Genomic DNA, 19,524 nt, shown 5'->3' with positions numbered 1-19,524 from the left:
ACACACACACACACACACACACACACACACACACACACACACACCCTTCAATGAAGATTTCTAGTCAGAGACATAATTACATACAAATGAAAAATAGCAGCTCCACAAGTAGAGGCTGAAGAGTGGTGACTCTCACACATTCAGTGTGTGGCTGACACTTCCTAAAGAAGCAGGAGGAACTGTGATGCGCTCTGATGATGGTGACACTGGGAACTCACCGAGACTCCTGTTAGGGTTTCGAGAAGGCTCAGTGAGCATCACCGCTTGTCCTCATCTAAACTCAAATTCCAAGAAAAACCTAGGGGCCTGATGAAATGGAGACCAAACTATTGATAAAGGTGTCTGGAGATCTCAGCGCAGGCGCCAAGGCTGAATGAGCCGGAACGCCCCTGAAACAAGCTGGCTCCCCAGAACTGCAGGCTCCTCCCCTGGGGCTGACCACACAATGGAGAGGGCCCAGATGGTACCCGCTCTGCAGGCAAGCAGGCCCTGGCGAGTTTCCTTTCCCAGACTCAGCAATCCCACCAGTCACCCTGGTTCCCACCGGGAGAAGGAGAAAGCCATGGGACTGGAAGCCGGGAGTACTTCTCAGGGCTATTTCTTTTCATCCAAATAAGAACAGGACCTAAGTGTCCTCACCACAGCTGCCTCAAGTTCTCCTCGACACTCAGAGGATGCTGCTGTCAGCCCAGCCGCCCTCTGAGGACACAGTAGTGACAGGCTTACGGGCCCAGAGGGACTCAGGAGAGGCAGCTCAAGAGGGGGCAGCGGGTGGCTGGGTCCTGCCCATCGTTCTTCTCACATCCCTTCTGGAGCCTCTGGATCTCTCCGGGGTGGATTGAGCTCGACAAACCTGAACGTGTTTTGGTTTGCGGTCTGGCAAATTCCATAACTCCAAAGTATTCCACAAATGTTTTGTGTTCTATAAAACCAAAAAACACTGGCCAAGCACGTCCCCCCCCCCCCAATTTTTAAGCCCATGTGTTTTTAAAGGAAATGTAATCCGTATGTTTTGGGTACATTTATATGCAAGTCATCAAACCATGCTTGTCTGTATGAGTCATTTGATGTCTAAAATGCATAGGGAAAAATCACAGATTTATAAGTACTCTGCTAGCACAAGCGGGCACTAGATGAGGCACCGGTTGGAAGGTGATGAACTAACTAGATTCTGATGTTGGCACAGACCACTTGTTCCCAAAGATTTATAAATAATCCTCTCTATCCTTACCCATCAATCTTTCACATCTGCAAATGGACATTAATGATTCTTGCCCTCATTCTGCAGGCAGCCAATGAAAATTAAAGCATGGCTGTGAGGTAATTTTGAGCTTTTTAAAGAGAAAATACAAGGGCTTCTGTACTTTCCCCCCCACTCCCCGATTGATTTTGGTCTATAACTTCCCCAGAACTCTGGAGGACAAAAATGGTTTTCTACCTTTTCCTAACTCATCCTTGCCCATCATGCACAGGGGACATCCGTCTCATCATGTCATAGTTTCACCTGCCAGGGAGGTTCAGCCTGACTTCCTGTCCTCTCCTGGGAACTCCAGATGTGCAGGAGTATAGGAAGTAAGTGACAAAGTCATGGCAAAGACTACTACATAGGCAGAAAATACAGGCTGATTTATTTGGAAAAGAGAAGGTTCTGGGTCCTTGACTAGTATCTTTAAGTAGAGGAAGGGTTTTTAGGGGAAGAACTCTATTCTCCAAATCTGTTGATGAAAAAATAAGCCAAGTTTAAACAATTAGCATGATAAAGCCCCAAATGCACAGACTTTGATGCCTTGAGTTTTCATCCTTTCTCAAGCATTTCTATGTGACACTAGGAAAGCTATTGAAGCTCTCAGAGCCTCATTTATAAAATACAGGTTGCTTTAAAGATGAGAAAGAATGTAAGTAAATACTAGGCCTGGAACTCAATAAGGGTTCAGCCACAGATAACTTCTGTAATCACTGATATCACGTAAAACAGCCTGCGGGTTTTACTAGGACGTAAGGAAGAAGTTCCATGTAATCAGAAGTAAATAAATAAGCAAATTAATCAGGCACAGAAATGGCTAATGAAGATCCATAGTTCTGCTTTCCTGAAGCTCGTACAAAGAAGAGCAGCCCACCAGGCAGGACAGACAAGTTACTGTCTGTCCTGAGCGGTAAGACATTCACCAGCCTTAAGGCAGACACTGGTCAGGGCCAAATGATGTGTCAAGGTCACTTCTAGCCCAGTAAGGAGACAGGAGAACCTCTGGACTTGAACTGAGCTGTCATCATAACTTCCCAACCAGAGGCAAAAGCTCAAGACACATGGTCTTAGTCTCAAGATGAAAGTCTGGCTCTAATTCCCAGCACCACAAGCTCGAATGCTGGTTAATCCAGCCTCTTTATACCAATGTTCTGTTCTAAGTCATGCTTCTGAAAAACAAGGAAACCAATGGGAGGACAAAGCAAAGGGGGAAAAAAGAGAGAAAAAAAAATAAAGCGGTTTTTGGAGTGCCATGAAGAAAATAAACAGATACTAAACGCCACTAGAGCTACAGAAGGAAAGAAAAAGAAAGCAGCTGAATAACTAAAGTGAGGAGCATTGGTGGTGATGTCTAGAGCAGAAATTCTTAACTTTTGGTCATGGATGTTTTTGAAAATTTGAAGAAAGCTGCAGACCTCTCCCCAGAAAAACATATACCTGCTCATCCACACACAATTTTCCTTTCAGTATGTGGGAACCCACAGAACTCCCGGGATCCATTCATGGGTCCCAAGCTAAAGATCTTAAACACCCTAGAGGCTTCTTTACAAAAGGCCAGGTTCTATTTTGACCTCCCAATCACTTAACAGGGTTCTCAACAAGCCCCGAAGGCAGAGCCCTGAAAAGGAGGCAATAGGAAACAGCACACAGGCATGTGTTGTGACCTGGACATGGAATAGGAACAAACTGAGAAGAAGGGGACTGTCTATCTGAAATGGAAAGAGTAAGTCGTCTTTCTTCACTGGCTAAATTTTGGAAGAAAAGGCCTTTTGTAATAATTTTAAACAAAGAATCATTAACAGGGAAGCATCTGGCCTGGAGTCCATAGCCTGAGTTCTAGTGCAGCTATACCCCTAACTAGTTGCTTGACCTAAAACACATTACTCAATCTGTCATTTTCAAACTGGAAGTTTAAGTGAATTTTATTTTGGCTTGATAGATGTGACCTTGAAACATTCTGAGGTAAATAAAATTTTAAAGAAATCTAAATGTATATTAAATATAAGTCTCAGAATAAGTGCTTTCATAATGCTGGAGAAGGTGTGGGGAAAAAAAACCCTCCTACACTATCAGTGGGAATATAAATTGGTACAACCACTATGGAAAACAGTATGGAGGTTCCTCAGAAAACTAAATTTAGAACTACCATATCATCTAGTAATCCCACTTCTGGGCATATATCCAGACAAAACTATAATTCAAAAAGACATATGCAAAAAAAAAAAAAAAAGGAGGGGGCGTTCCCTTTGTGGCTCAGCAGGTTAAGAACCTGACTAGTATCCATGAGGATGCAGGTTCAATACCTGGTCTCACTCAGTGGGTTAAGGATCGGTGTTGCTGAAACCTGTGATGTAGGTCGCAGGTGTGGCTTGGGATCTGGCATTGCTGTGCCCGTGGCGTAGGCTGGCAGCTGCAGCTCCAATTCAACCTCTAGCCTGAGAACATCAGTATGCCACAGGTGTAGCCCAAAAAAGCAAAAAAAAAAAAAAAAAAAAAGATACACGTACGCCTATGTTCATAGCAGCACTCTATTCACAACCAAGGCATGGAAACAACCTAAATGTCCACTGACAGATGAATGGACAATGAAGATGTGGTACATACATACATGGAATACTACTTAGCCATGAAAAAGAATGGAATGATGCCATTTGCAGCAACATGGATGAAACTAGAGATTATCATACAAAGTGTAGTAAGTCAGAAAGAGAAAGACAAATTCCATATGATATCACTTATATGTGGAATCTAAAAAGTGATACAAATGAACTTATTCACAAAATAGAAACAGATTCGCAGTCATAGAGAACAGACTTGTGGTTGCCAAGGAGGAGGAGGGAGGAAGTGGGATAGACTGGAGGTTTGGGATTAGTAGATGCAAACTATTATATTTAGAATGGATAAACAACAAGGTCCCACTGTATAGCACAGGAAACTATATCCAATCTCCTGGAATAGACCATGATGGAAAAGAACATTAAAAAAGAATGTATATACAACTGAGTCATTTTGCTGTATAGCAGAAATTGGCACAACACTGTAAGTCAACTATGCTTTAATTTTAATTTTTTAAATTTGAAAATTTTAAAAAGTGCTTCCATAAATCATTTTGCAAAGAAAATGATCACTACATACAACTGATTTTTAGCATAATCTAGGTTCTAATATAATGTGCTACAGTTCACAAAATGATTCTAAGTATAATCCTAGATAGTTGATCTGAAAACTCTTGCAAATAAAACAGCAATGATAACTCCTGACAAACTGCATTAGTCAGATGTTTTTAAAAAAATGGCCCCAAATTAGGAAAATGAACAGTAAAGCAAAAGTTACTGCAAAGTCTATGTGCTTGTAAGACACATGTCATATTTGCTATTTCAGCATGGTTTCTAGAAAATGAAGTTTTCTGATTGATGAACCTTAGTTACATCTGCTTTCCCTGGCAATTTCAGCTCTTTCCTCTCAGTAAGTGACAGCTTCTAGATTTTATATAGGAAAGATTCAAGATAGAAGCAGAATTAACCAGAAAAATACCATAGTCCCTGTTAACAACAGGAGCAAACAGTCCTATAAACATTAGCAATTCCTAAGTGTCCCACTATATAACAACCTCCTAACAGTGATGATGTTGGGTCATCAAGAAGGGTGGTGCTCGACAACCTCTCTTTGCTAAAGCAGAAAACACCTAAGAGAGGCTGGAAATATTTCCCAGGAGAATTGGTCAATTTTTATTTTATTTATTTTATTTATATTTTATTTTACTTTGTCTTTTTGGGGTTGCACCCATGGCACATGAAGTTCCCAGGCTAGAGGTTAATCGGAGCTGCAGCTGCCTTCCTAAGCCACAGCCACAGCAACACGGGATCCGAACGGAGTCTGCAACCTACAGCACAGCTCACGGCAAGGCTGGATCCTTTAAGCCACTGGGCCAGGCCAGGGATTGAACCCATATCCTCATGGATACTAGTTGGGTTCGTTACCACTGAGCCACAATGGGAACTCTGAAAATTGGTCAATTTTTCTTTTATAATTTTTTTTTCCCCACTGTACAGCAAGGGGGTCAGGTTATTCTTACATGTATACATTACAATTACATTTTTCCCCCACCCTTTGTTCTGTTGCAACATGAGTATCGAGACATAGTTCTCAATGCTATTCAGCAGGATCTCCTTGTAAATCTATTCTAAGTTGTGTCTGATAAGCCCAAGCTCCCGATCCCTCCCACTCCCTCCCCCTCCCATCAGGCAGCCACAAGTCTCTTCTCCAAGTCCATGATTGAAAATTGGTCAATTTTTAAACAAAGTTTTAGCTTTTAAAGGTAATAATTTTCTGAAAAATTCCTTTTCCACAATTCCTTATTTTCTGATGATGAAAAGTAAAATGAGATGTCACTATAGGTTTCATAGCCACATACAGACACTTCTCAGAAAAAGCTGCAAACTTTTAATGGCAATAAATCATTGTAAAATAGAAGTGACTAAATTACCAAGTATGACACAGGGAGAAAAACCCCATGAGGGATTTGATCTGGTGATTTACAGGGTGTTTGGATAACAAAGAATTTGGATAATTCAACCTTTGGGGGGCAGCTTTTTGATTCGTGGATCAACTAGCCATTTCTTGTTGCTTGAGTCAAACACAGTTGCCTAGCATGCAAGCGTTCTCCAAAAAGCAGGAGCCAGAAGCCATCCACTGGACTTGGGGGTAATAACGTAACAGAGAAAAGAAATGTCGGTGAGTCTCTTGCTCAGTTTTCTTACCTGTTTCTTCCAGAATCTCTGAATCCTTTAGCAAAAGGGTTTCGGTCAATTTTTAATCTGGTGATCTGGAAACAAATATAAAAAACGTGAACTGTATTTATGTTGACCGGCTTTTTTGGTTGCTCCTAGAAAGTTAATAACAATCAGTTAACAACAGCTGTTGTTTTTATTTAGTTTCCTTTCAGTTTGAGATTTAGATTGAAGTTGATGTAGGACTTGGGCCTGGCACACAGATGTCTGACCCTACCTGACCCACTTCTCCTAAAAACCAAGGTTTTCCTGGTATATGACTCTATAAACTCTCTTCTCTCACCTTCCTTTCCCAAAATGCTAATAAATCACTTTCCCAGACAAAGGTATCAAAATGGAAAACTGGACAACGGCCACCATGGTACATCACACACAGGAGGCAGTCAAAAAGTGCCTCTTGAAGGAATGAGTAAATGAAGGAATGAGCAAGTGAGTGAATAATGAACAAATGGATTCAGTCAATCCAACCAGGAAGAATCAGACCACCAGACAACATGCCTCAGCCCGAAAGAACCAAATAATTGACTGTGTTTCCCGTTTTACTTAAGTTGTACCTTTCCTGCCATTAGGGATTGTTCATTTAATAACCTAAAATAGCCTTGTAAAAGATACAAAAAAGTAGCGAGACTTTTGTCAAGGCTGTACCCCCAACTCTCCCCCCCAAATCTACCAACGTGGGACAGAATGGGGCAAGATGCAGTAAGCTGGCACCCAGTCTCCAAGTCCCACAAGCAAATTGGAAGGAACAAGGCAGCACAGGTTGATAAGGCTGCACAAACCTGGTGCACACAGCTCTGTGACCAGGTTGGGTGGGTCCTTAGGAGTCATCTGGCTCAGCCTCCACTCAGCGCAAGAGTCACATCTGATCTTGGTCCCCTCACGTTCTGCAATGGCGTATACAATACCCTCGTGCCTCCAGACCAGAACAAGCCTGACCAACAAATTCCATCTGTGCTCTTGTGTTACCACCTTTAGCCTTTGTCATGGGAGGCATTTTGATACCTTCTGTCCAAACCTGATGTTAATGACTCACTACAGGCAAACAATAGAGAGTTAGGGATGAGGGCTAGGGAGCTCGGGAAAGGAGGGCAGGCACTCTTGGTGGATGGTCATTCCAGAAATAAAAGGATCCCTGTTTTTACAACCATCTTCCCATTTCTGATCATGGCAGAACATATCCCTAGGACGGCTGAAGTTGTTTCCTCTGCTGCAAATCTCTCCAAGTCCCTCTTCTGTCTCACTTCATCAGAGTGGAATTTCCCAAAGCCACAGTCTAAAGGTCTTTAAAATGCAATGTGAGATTCTGACAAGCAGACTCTGACTTGAAAGTACCAAAGTTATTTCTTTCCCCCCCTAAACATTCTTGGCCTCTAGAGCGGCACACTAATAATGTCGCACTAATAATGAAGCAAAAGCAATTTTACATCTATTTTATAGACCAGAGCAGGAGCCTGAAGCTTTGGCTTTCTAAAGTCTAGTGTCTGCCCTGTGAATATTGTATTGAGTTTAAAGACTGTCAGTGCTTTTCTGCTTTTGACTTAAAATCAGTTTTTTTTTCTTCTTCCATAATCCACAGCAATAAACCACACACCATATTTTCTTTTCAAGTTGGGGTTATAATATTTTATTTTCTCTTTCAAGTCGGCTTATCCTGTCCACCTCATTTATGATAGGGGCTTCTGATATATGGTTGTGCTGCCATGTTTGGGGGGCACAGACCCCTGTAAATATAATGACACTCTATTTCAGGGGCCTGGGAGAAATGGCTGAAAACCTGTTTCCCACAGCTCCCTGTATCAACAGGCCAACAGGTCTGCATGGAGATTTAATAGACAAATGCCACCAGCAAATGTTAGGAAACACAACACCTCCATACGTGTTTGAAAGCTTTTAATGTCGGATTCAGAGAGCTTTATGAAGAGTGGGATTGTGCTACTCATTATTCATTTATTATCAAGAGCCTTTTGTGTGCCAAGCACAGGTGACAGAGTGGTGTACGGTCAGTATATGGCGGTGTATCACCTACGCCCCCCGCCCCCGCCCCCCTAGGAAGTTTATAATCTTAGGAGAAAAAAGCAGACATATCCATTAATGATTACATTGTGAAACAGAAAGTGATAAGGTTCAAAATAAAGGAAAAGGACCCCCAAGAACTTGGAGGAAGCAGTAATTGCTCTGAGCTGAAGGGTTCCAAGGCTTTACCTTAGAGGTAACAGGTAAGCTAAGCTGTGAAGGATACCTAGGATTTTAATGAAAAATGCAAAAGGGGGAGAGAGAAACAAGGCAAGCATTTCATAAGGAAGGTCCTGGGTAAGGCACAGAATTGAAGTGGGAAAGAATGAAGCATTTTTAATAAACGCTAAGGAGTCCAATTTGACCAGAGCACAGGGTACGGGAAGAGAAGCAGCGGGAGAGAAAGCTGAGAGGCCGGCCTGAGGCCACATCATGAAAAGCCTTTACTATCCTGCAGACATTTAGATGCCCTTTAGGTAGAGGAGAGCAATTTTAGCTACATAAGCCAAATTATGACCTCGGTTAAGGCTTGTGCTGACAACTTTGGCTATGTCCACAAATATCAAGGGTAACTGGGACAATATTTTAAAGGAATAAATCAATGTATTCACAACCTCAGTAATTCTGCACTTCTAACAGCCCCCACAGTTCTCCTATCAAGAACTACCTGGTAGGAGTTCCCGTTGTGGCACAGTGGAAATGAATCTGACTAGGAACCGTGAGGTTGTAGGTTCGATCCCTGGCCTCACTCAGTGGGTTAAGGATCTGGCGTTGTCGTGAGCCATGGTGTAGGTCGCAGACACGGCTCAGATCCTGCATTGCTGTGGCTGTGGTGCAGGCCGGCAGCTACAGCTCCGATTAGACCCGTAGCCTAGGAATCTCCATGTGCCAAGGGTGCAGCCCTAAAAAAAAGAAAAAGAGAAAAAAAAAGGCCACTTGGTAGACCTATATCTCATCTTCTACAGTACAGAAAGAGATGCAAGTGACAGATTTGCCATCCTATGGAAGACAAGGGTGTGACATAAGGTGAACGCTCATCAGAAAAAGAAGTAAAAATGCCCCCCTTCCACTGCAGCGTGCATGAGAAAAGAGGAGACAGACAAAAGAGAAGCCAAACAGTTAAGACTTACATGTGCCTCAGCTCCCCTCCGCAAACCAAAATCCAGGGTGGGGGTGGGGAGACTCAGAGGAACACTGACAGGGTGACCTCTGGGGATGACAAATGTTGCCTCCATATCAGCAAACAAAAGAGGCTTCGGCCACCACTGCCCTGATGGTGCACCCTGAGGGGACTCAGGATGGAGACAAATGGGCTGCCTGCCACTGCCACTAAGCCCTCAGCCACTGCAGCCACCCCCAATGGTGCACCCAGAGGGGACTCAGGAAACAACAGGATTCTGGCCCTAGATAGCCAAGGGGCACAACGAAGGAATGATTTCCACGAGCCCAGACTCTTGCATCTTCTCATACACAGAGAAGCACTAAATGCAATGCCTTTAGATGAACGGTAAACTGTTTTGGCCACGCCCACAGTATGCAGATGTTCCCAGGCCAGGGACTGAACCCACGCCACAGCGGTGACAATGCCAGATCCTTAAGTGCTGGGCCACCAGAAAACTCCTGAACAGTAACCTTTTCATGTTCCAATTACCTGGCTTTTGTTGCAAACCTCCTCTATTTCTAAGCTCCTCCCTTACCTCTTCAGAGCTGTCCCTGAGAACTCTCTTAAGTCTTCATTTCTGTCCACCAAATGAATCTTAATTCTCAACTTCTAAGCTGTCCCCTTTTTCTTCAGTTGCAATCTCCATACACACACAGGGGTGGCTGCATCAGTACAAACGCTGCAGGAAGAGGCCTGCGTGAGAATCCCAAAGCCTTCCACGGCCCTCTGTAGGGGCTCAGGGACTCAAAGGTCCCCACACGCCATGTGGGGGAAGGCAGGGTGACCCCAGCACAGACGTGCTGCAGCCTAGGCAGGAGCCGAACAGGGGACCCAGATGAGACCCGAGGTGAGGCCGGTCAGCAGCCTGAGAGGCCCAGGAGGTCCAAGTGAGGTGAGAACACAGAAGCAGGTGGGGGTCAGCAGTCTCCTGCCAGAAAATCAACACAAGAAACCCAAGGACCAGCCCACACCTCACAGCAGAGGCCAGGGAGGCCCAGAGAACAGCACAGGGGCCCGCGAGCAACCGTAGTGAGGACGCGTAAACCCCATTGCCTCCACCCCTCCCCACGTGCACCTACAGGCCCTCTGGAAGAGCAGGGGATGCTCATTTGCTAGTTAATTTTCAACGCTACCCTACAATTCTATTTAGCACCTAGGCCCAAACAGGGCTTTCCATCTCCAGCTCCCACTTCGACCAGGTATCGTTGTCTCTGGACCAGTCTACTCTCAATACTCTGCCAACTCATCTCCCTTCTTCCACTCACATCCCTGTCCAATCCCTTCTTCACACCCAGCCATCACAGTCATCTTTCGTAACACACCGTTGGAGCGCTGGAGCGTGTCCTTTGCGTCAGTGCCTGTCGCTATACCCAGAATTCAATCCAAACTCCTTGCCTGGCCCTGCAGGACCTGCCTACCTCTCCATCTGCACCCACACTTCCTGGATACGGGTCCACAGGCTCCAGGCCAACTGAGCTGCCCCCAGCGCTGGAAGATGCCAAGCTCTTTTCCTGCTCAGACCCTTCACACGCACTCCCCAATGAGACTAAAATGCTCTCCTCTCTGCTCTTCACATAGCTGATTCCTTGTCTGAAGTCTCCGTCTCAATGCTCTCTCCTGAGAGAGGTCTTCCTCGATCACCCCTCCAAAATAGGGTACTCCTGCCACTTTCTTTACAGCTCTTGAATTCCATCTTTGCTCCTAACCCAGGTGGTAATTATATATTTACTTTGTGTTTACATTTTTACTATCTGTCTCTCCCCCCAGACTACAACTAGGAGCCCTGTCTAGTTTATATACCATTTTCTTAAGCAGAACCTAATATGACACGCTATTCATGCTCAATGAATATCTGTTCAGGGAGTTCCCTGGAGGCCAAGTGGTTAAGGATTTGGTGTCATCACAGCTGCGGTGCAGGTTTGGTCCCTGGCCCGGGAACTTGCGAATGCCATGGGCATGGACAAAAAAAAAAAAGAAGAAGAAGAATATTTGCTCAGCGAATGCATGGAGTGAATGAGTGAAGGAATGAATGCATGAATGAGGGTGCGGGAAACGGGAATCACCAGTCCCAAAGCGGTAACAAGCTTTAGAGAACACAGACCAAACAACTCCCTCAATCCTGTTTGCTCTCACCGTAGACATTTCAGACCAGAGTCTTAAATGTCCTTCCAGTTGGAACAAGGTCTATTAGTAGCTTCCGCTGCAGCTAAAGCTATTCTACAGCCATCATATTCAGACTTGTTCCAATGATAATGAGGTAACGGGGAAAATACAGAGGCTGTGGACGCATTTTCCTTTACTGATTTTATTTCCATAACTGTACACTGACTGTATATGGTTACTGAGTCATTGAAGATCGTGGCGCCTAAGGGAGGGGCTGCGGGCTTGCCACCATTCATTTTCAACATTTTCCCGCACTATTTTGCCTGGTAACAGAGAAGCAGTTAATAAATGAGGTGGCCCTCACAATGCACAGTGCAGACATTAAAAAGCACAACCTACAAAGAAAGTGAAACCTGACTATCCTGCGTATAATTTTCCAGGACCGAGGCTCAAAGGGACTTCCCTTATTAGCATGCTCTTGAGTTCTTCTTCTTTTTTTGAACCATATTGCTTGAAAAGTGTTCCATCGGGATAAAAAAAAATTTTGTAAGCTAATATTAAAAAAAAAAAATCTGCACTGATTTGATTGGAAAGTTAGAGCAAAACGAGCTCCATAGTTTGGGATATAATGAGTGGCCCAGAAATCCTATTGGATTTGCTCACACAAACCTGGCTGTGGTTTCAGACTTCCTATCTAACTCATGTAGCCAATTCTCATCAAGAAGTACTTCTGTGTTACCTGAGGTGAACAGGGCTGTGTCATTTTGAAATCTAGTTTCCTGTTTGGGGGAAAAAAAAAAAAATCAAAGTTCAGCGTCTCTTTTTCCCTTCGAGAGGACAAAGACACTGCAATGGAAATTTCCTGCTAATTCCATGAGGACATGTTGGCGTCAGCATCTTCCAAGAAAAAGCCTGAAGGGTAGAGTCACCTTTATTTCCCCTTCGACCACCTTATTCTCCACGATGGGAGTCTGGGCATGGTGTACGTTCCTCTCTGCCACACGACTGCCAAGTTGGCACTCCAAGAGCAAATAATAGTAATAATAACTTCAGTATGCGAGCAGCCCTGGGAGTGTGTGCGTCAGTCCGCGAGCCGGGGAAGGAGGAATGGGGAAGGGGGAAAGAAAAGCATCACCTAGTTCATGAAACTAGAAACCCTTTCTTCCACTTCACTCCTGCTTACATCCAAAGCAGCAGCACCACAGATCCACATGGAAACTGGTAGAAGAGGTGTGCTGGCTCATTATTCATTCCGTCCTTTTCCAAGCACATCGTCAGTGCTGTGCACCATGGCTCAGACACAAATATCTTAGAATTCTGGAGATGGACGTGTCCCTCCTCCTAATTCGAGGTTTCTGGGCTTCAAACTGTCTCAGGCCCATTCTAACCCCTTCCCCTTCCAACATGCGAGCGCTCGACGGGGATAGTCCAATGGTTTCTTCTGCCACATAAAGAGAAGCAACAGCCATCTACTACTCTCTCTGGCCACCACTATTTCATAAAATAAATGCCGTTTTCATGACAAACTGAAGCCCAGAAAGACGCAATAACTTGCTCAGAGTGACACAGGTAGCTAGTGGAGGATTTAGGATTAAAACCCAAATGTCTATGTCTGTACTGTCATAAATGAACTTCCTAAACTCTGATGTATTAAAAATAAATTAAAAGATGATGATTAAAATTTATTGTGTACTTCAAAAATACAATGGATGTAAACATTTTGTTGAAGGATGTTACGGAAATAAAAAGAATTTAAACAAAACAATAAATAAATAAATAAATAAATAAAACCCCAATGTCTAGCCCGTTGCTGTTGTCCACATCCTGCCTTGTGCTCCTCCAAACAAGTCCCTGAGAACAACGAGGATCTATCACCGACCCTTTTCTCTTACCTTTCTCATGGACTTCTTAATCCTTTCCTTTAAAAAAAAAAATACACAGACTTTGCCTTAAAATATTATTTGCTCTCTGGAGTTCCTGTTGTGTCACAGAGGAAACGAATCCGACTAGGAACCATGAAGATGAGGGTTCGATCCCTGGCCTCGCTCTGTGGGTTAAGGATCCAGCATTGCCGTGAGCTGTGATGTAGGTCGAAGACGTGGCTCGGATCCCGTGTGGCTGTGGCTGTGGTGTAGGCCGGCGGCTACAGCTTTGATTCGACCCCTAGCCTGGGAACCTCCACAGGCCACAAGTGCAGCCCTAAAAAGCACACACACACAAAAAAAAAAAAAATATATATATATATATATATGTGTGTGTATATATATTTGTTCTCAATCCAGAAGGATGAGGGAAATAAAAATATGTCATCGCTGAATACAGCTCACAAAAGAGACCAGGTTATGCTACCCGGCATCTTCATGACAAGTCTAAAAATTATTGTTAGGTAACAGCTCTGACTTACAGGATGCAGACCTCAAGATTCCTGGGGGAAAGACCTGAGGTTAGTTTGCTTTATTAGAAGGCACTGTATTATATTAAATCATATCTACACAGCCAAAGGGAATGTTCAACAATCATGCTTGTTGATTTATCCAGGGACTGGAGGCTTGTTAAACAGGCAAAAGCTGTTATCTTGATTTTAAAATGTGCAGAATTGAGTATGACTCATCTATTTTGAATGTCAGCACATCATGAATTCCCCAACATGACAGGAACAGAGAGATCAAAGTAGTTACCTATTGAACAAATACCTTTGAGAACTTGTGTTGCTCCTCCAATTCCCAAGAATCCACTTGCTCCTTAATGAGCAATTTCTTTTTTCTTTTTTTTTTGTCTTTTTAGGGTCACGCCCATGGCACGTGGAGGTTCCCAGTCTAGGGTTCAAAGCAGAGCTGTAGCTGCTAGCCTACACCACAGCCATAGCAACGAAGGATCCGAGCCGCATATGTGATCTGCACCACAGCTCACGGCTACGCCGGATCCTTAACCCACTGAGCAAGACCAAGGATCGAACCCTCAACCTCATGGCTCCCAGTTGGATTCTTTTCTGCTGTGCCACAATGGGAATTCCAATGAGCAATTTATTCTTTAAAACTGCCTCTGCTCCCCACTTAGCCCTCATACGTGTGCAGACCCAGGCATTCAGCAATGTAGGCTGCCTACTAGTAACTGGATGCCAGCTTTGTGTCGGTGACTTAATGCATGCTCCTTTATCTAGTCCTGGTAACTCTGAGAGGCCAGGACATTTTCAGACCGGGAATCTTGCTTCAGGTCACACAATTCACCAGAGAAAAGGTTAGAAACTAAACCAGGCAGGTCTAGTCCTAGATCTAGTACCAGGATCTCAGTCGTGGCATTCTATCCCCACCGAGCCACCACTGCCCCCACTGCAGTCCAGACAGAGACAAAATATCTATGTGAGTACAATGGATCCGGATGCAGGAACACCAGGTAGGAAATAATGCAGAGGAAGTGAAAGGGATGTGGGGTACCCAGGTCTGGTCTCCTTTCATTGTCACAGTGAGTGGTGTTGTTCATTTCCACTTGGGTTATAATACTGACCCTCTTGGCCTCCAGAACCAATCTCGATGAGGCCAAAGAAGGGTGCTTCATCAGCCTTCCAGTTTGCTCTAGAAACAACATTCTAAAGTGGAACTAACTGACTGCCATATCTCTCTGCCTTCGTGAGAAAGTAATGATTAAAACGGTGGCTGGGGTAGCTTAGAAAAAGTCCAAACAACTATTCAAAGAACTCAGATTCATGTTCCTCCACCTCTGAAACACAGTGAAACCCAAGGTTTCCCGTGCTCCAAAAGCCTTGTCTATATTGCTTGTCTATATTGTCTATATTGCGTGACTTGGGTCAGAGCTTGAAAAAGTTTTTCTTTTTTTTTTTTGCTCTTTAGGGCCATACTCCGGCATATGGAAGTTTCTAGACTAGGCGTCGAATCAGAGCTACCTCTGCCGGCCTATGCCACAGCCACAGCAATGCAGGACCCAACCCACATCCTCACGGATAGTAGCTGGGCTCTTGGCCTCATTTCTGCTGAGCCACAACGGGAACGCCAAAGAGCTTGAAAAATCTTGATTACTGAAGTGTTCTGTAAGGACCCCTCATGGCCTCTAAAACTTCACAACCTGAGGGATTTGAGAGAGTCGAATAATTTTTTTTTTAAAGTACCCGCAGCAAACCAAGGCTCTTCCTCTCTTTTAAATCAAATACGACATCTAAAAGGAAAGTCTGATGTTGAGGCCACTTTACAGCTGCTGAGAAAGCCCAACAACCATACGGTACCTCACATTTATCGGACTAAGGGGTTGCTGTATATCAAATTCTCCTAAAGGTAAAAAAACAGCCAAGGAATCTTAGCCAGATGTGCTATGAAAGACAGAAAAATGTTCTATATGAACTAAAGATTATAAAACTTCCTTTACTTGCCTGGAACATAGTAAACCCTTAATAAATACTTGGTAAGTAAACAGTTTTCCTTCATTGCTTTTTTTTTTTTTTTTTTTTTTTTGTCAGAGCACTAAGCATAGTATCCAACACAAAAGGTATTGAGTACTCCAGTGTAAGTCCATTTTGCTCCAAGCAGGCCCCAAATAAAAATATGCAGCCTTTCAAGCAAAATAAACAAGCAAATACTCTTTTGTTTCAGAAAAGGATTCACTGCAGGATCCTATTATTGAGACAATTCACCAAAATATGAAATATGATCTAACTTATACAAATGAGATTCACGTGCAACTTTCAAAGAACTCCATAAAGTGAGATCACTTGTAAATCTACCGAGTCACCCTTCTCAAAATAAGAACACTGTTCAGAATGTCCACAGGGATTCCAGGCTTGGCTCTCCCTTACCCTCCCCACCCACATACCTCCTCCATTTGTCTGGCTGATTCCTGTGTGTGTCTCAGCCTCAGAAAAAAGCATCAGTTCTTCCAGGAAAACATCCCTCATTCCCCAAACCAAAAAAAAACCAAACAAATAAACAAACAAAAAAACCCCAAAACCCCCACCAAAAAACAAAAAACAAAAACAAACCCCACCCTGTCCACATCTGTGTCCTTAAGTTATTCCACTGTATCATCATTATGTTTTTACGAGTCATTCACTCAACTAAAACTGTTCTTTGCTTAGGGAGAAATAAGTCTGAAGCAGCTCAATTTCTCTACTGAGCTTTAAAACACTGTAAGTCCTCAGTAAATATTTATGGAATGAATGAATATATTACCGAGATAAAAACATAGAGATCGTAGGGTGTGGCTGATGAGCACACGGAGGCAAATGTAGTCTGAAAGTGTAACTGGAAGCAGTGGGTCTGACACGGAGTTTGAGAGGCGGGATGACTTTGAAGTAGCCTGATGGAGGGCTACACGGAGAGGCTAAGAGGGAAGGAATGAATCAAACCTCAGGAATTTCAAGTGATGAGGAACATTTGCCAGGAGGCAGCAGAGATCATGAGCGTGGGTACAAGTACAGAGAGACAGGGCCATGGCTTAGGAGGTTTGGTCCTCCTGGTCAAAGATCCTGCCTCTGATCTAAATCTAGACGATGACAGCTGCTGCTGGCATTACCGCCTTGTCATCACCAGTGCCCTGTGTGCGCCGCAAGCCCGGTGTCTCTCATTCCAGCACTTCAGTGCCATGCAGAGGGACTAAGCCCTTCTTACAAAAGCATGAATAAAAGGCCTGTAAAAGTGGCCGCAGTAGGAAACGCACAAGAGGCAGCCTCTTACCTGCTGGTTCTGATAGGCTGTGACAGTGGTGAACACGGTCTCAGGGAAGTTGAATGTTTTCACTCCATCCCCAACCGGGACAGGTTTGGTGGGAGAAAGGTCGCTGCTGAAATCCTTGCGAATCACGTGAACTCGAGGCTGGTATTTGTGCATGGAGTGAAGAATGATCTGAAACGAGGAGGGGACACGTCCGTCACTCCGGGGTTGCCTCTGAAGTCCCTACCTCTTTTCAAGCTCTCAGGCAAACAAAATCACAAGATAAAAGCTTTGCAGGATGAACACAGCTGGGGGTGGGGGGTAGGATGTGCAAGAAACGGACAACCAGTGTTCGTGCCCACGGCTGGAAGGACTAGGTGATGGACGGCATCATGTCACAACGAACCACAGAGCACAGGATCCCCATCACAGGTAGTGAAGGCAACATGTTCATTTTTATCGGGTAAATACTGAATGAGTTGGCTCTTGTACCAGGAGGCAACACCCCACTACAAGGTCTCAGAACCTTTGCTATGAGACAGGCGTTGCCTCCTGCTTCAAACTTTTCATATGGGCTCATCTGTCTTTAAATTCTACGAGCTGTTCTTTGCACTTCGTTATTGAATTTATGGTCATTCTCTTACAACATGCGAGAGTGAAGGGTGTATGTGTGTTCGCCCTTCCTCAGAAAATTACCATTTCCCTAAAGAAAGGAGCCAGGGTTTTGGCTCCCTCTTCCCATAGGATCTTCCCATAGCATCCAATGTGGATCCTGGCAGTCCGTGAAAGTTCAGTATGGGTTTTACTACCAAAAATAAATTAACAGCATCAGGTGCACCAATTCTACCTGGCAAGCCCTAAGGCCTAGTCCTCTCATAAATTCATAAACGTCTTGTGGTGGCTCAGCGGCTTAGGAACCCAACTAATATCCATGAGGATGCAGGTTCAATCCCTGGCCTCGCTCAGTGGGTTAAGGATCTGGTGTTGCTGTGGCTGTGGCATAGGCCCACAGCTGCAGCTCCAATGTGACCCCTAGCCTGAGAACTTACATATGCTGCAGGTGCAGCCCTTAAAAAAAAAAAAAAAAGACAAAACAAATTTAAAAATAAACTCCTTGACCAGTCAGCCAGAACTATGCCTACAACAGTTACTCTGAGTGCTCTGCCCTGTGAATTATCCTACTAAATGTTGTGATTCTACTACCAGATGTTGTGATTCTACTAAACATTCTACTAAATGTTGTGATTCCTTTATCCTGTGTTTCTGTCTGAATTCTCCTGACTTGACGGTGCATTCCTGGAGCACAAGAACTCCATCTGATAAACACAACTTGATTCAGAGCAGACGTGGGCTAATGTTAGATTTGTACTAAATGTAATCTCACAAGAGGGAAAAAAAGCCCTTTTATGCTTATCTGCTTAAAATGACTCAAAGTGGTAGAGAGATTATTATTTTACCTATTTGCAAAAGCTTAAGGCTGTCAGCTCCATAGCAAAGAAGGGGAAGACAGAGGAAGGGGTGGGAGGGACATGGGATTCCTCGACTCACGTGTCCTTGATCATCCAGTTCATTGTTGGTCAGCTTGAGTTTGTCGAAACTGACCACCTGTCTCATCCAAGTATCTCCAGAAGCTAGAGAATCAGGGTGTATATAGACTCTCGGGGGCACGGGGGAATCAGCGTTGCCAGCCACCATCCACTTGGAGCTGTGATACACATATCTGGGACAGAGAGAGAGAGAGAGGGCGATCCGGGGATGCAGGGAGGGAAGAAAGGCCCGGGAAGCAATTAGGGAGAGGAGGGAGGAGACATAAAGAGATGACAAGAATGGATTAAGCAGAGAGAATACAAAGGAGAAAAAGGGAAGGGTGAATAACCAGGGAAAATGAAATAGAGATGGAAATGGAAAACAAGATGGGTGGGGGAGGGCAGAAAAGGGTTGTGGTTAACGATCAAAGCTGTAGCTCTCACAAGGAAAACATTCTCACAGCCCTCTTGCTTTCTTCTTCCTCTCCTTGCCTTGCACCCCTGTGTGCACACAGGCATCCTGAACCCACGTGCTTAGCGATGGAAAAGGTATTTTACTGCAACCTTTCACCTTTCAAATGCAAACCATATAATCCATTGGCCACTTGCTCAGGATTTGGTTCCTTATTAAAAACATCTTCCATATTGTCCTATAAAACACAGCCATGTGCAGAGAGACCCTCCAAGCCTCTCACTTGTTAACCATTTCCTAGCTAAGAACCGGAATTTTCAATGAAAACGGAGGCCTCTGGCTTAGCGCGACCTTTCCCAGAAACACCATCAGCCCCACCATCTTCCCAGTGAGTGTTTTCTTTGATGAATCCAGTTTTGAACGTCATCATCTTCCACATTATTTTCGCACAAAGCCACTGGAGATGAGACGTTGTTGGTAGCAAAGAAAAGGTCAGTTTTCCAGCCTTTGCCAGTTGCCCTGTGATTCGGAAGAGTGTTCTCCACGAACCTGACACTTCCCTGCTATTCAGTTCAAAAGACCACATGGGACTTGGCAAACAGTGGCACTCAGTCCAAA

The 19,524-nt window shown here is 44.2% G+C and overlaps 1 protein-coding gene across 7 annotated transcripts in view; it reads right to left on the bottom strand.

The window, feature by feature from the left end:
• TBX15 (T-box transcription factor 15) overlaps nt 1–19,524 on the bottom strand; it is a 130,855-nt gene that overhangs the window by 23,302 nt on the left and 88,029 nt on the right. For all 7 annotated transcript variants that reach the window (XM_085023438.1, XM_085023437.1, XM_085023436.1 and 4 more), the window contains 3 exons: nt 18,517–18,688; nt 16,993–17,160; nt 6,004–6,068 (listed from right to left, as the gene is read on the bottom strand). In XM_085023438.1, the coding sequence (XP_084879564.1) occupies nt 6,004–6,068; nt 16,993–17,160; nt 18,517–18,688 (405 nt within the window). The remainder of the gene's footprint in view (nt 1–6,003; nt 6,069–16,992; nt 17,161–18,516; nt 18,689–19,524) is intronic.

This window comes from Sus scrofa, chromosome 4, assembly GCF_054392235.1.
Source record: "Sus scrofa isolate SSC_HxYL_T2T_F1_AM1 chromosome 4, Sscrofa_HxYL_maternal_Yorkshire_Landrace_v2.0, whole genome shotgun sequence".
Classification (NCBI taxonomy): domain Eukaryota; kingdom Metazoa; phylum Chordata; class Mammalia; order Artiodactyla; family Suidae; genus Sus; species Sus scrofa.
This window is presented reverse-complemented; position numbering and strand designations above follow the sequence as displayed.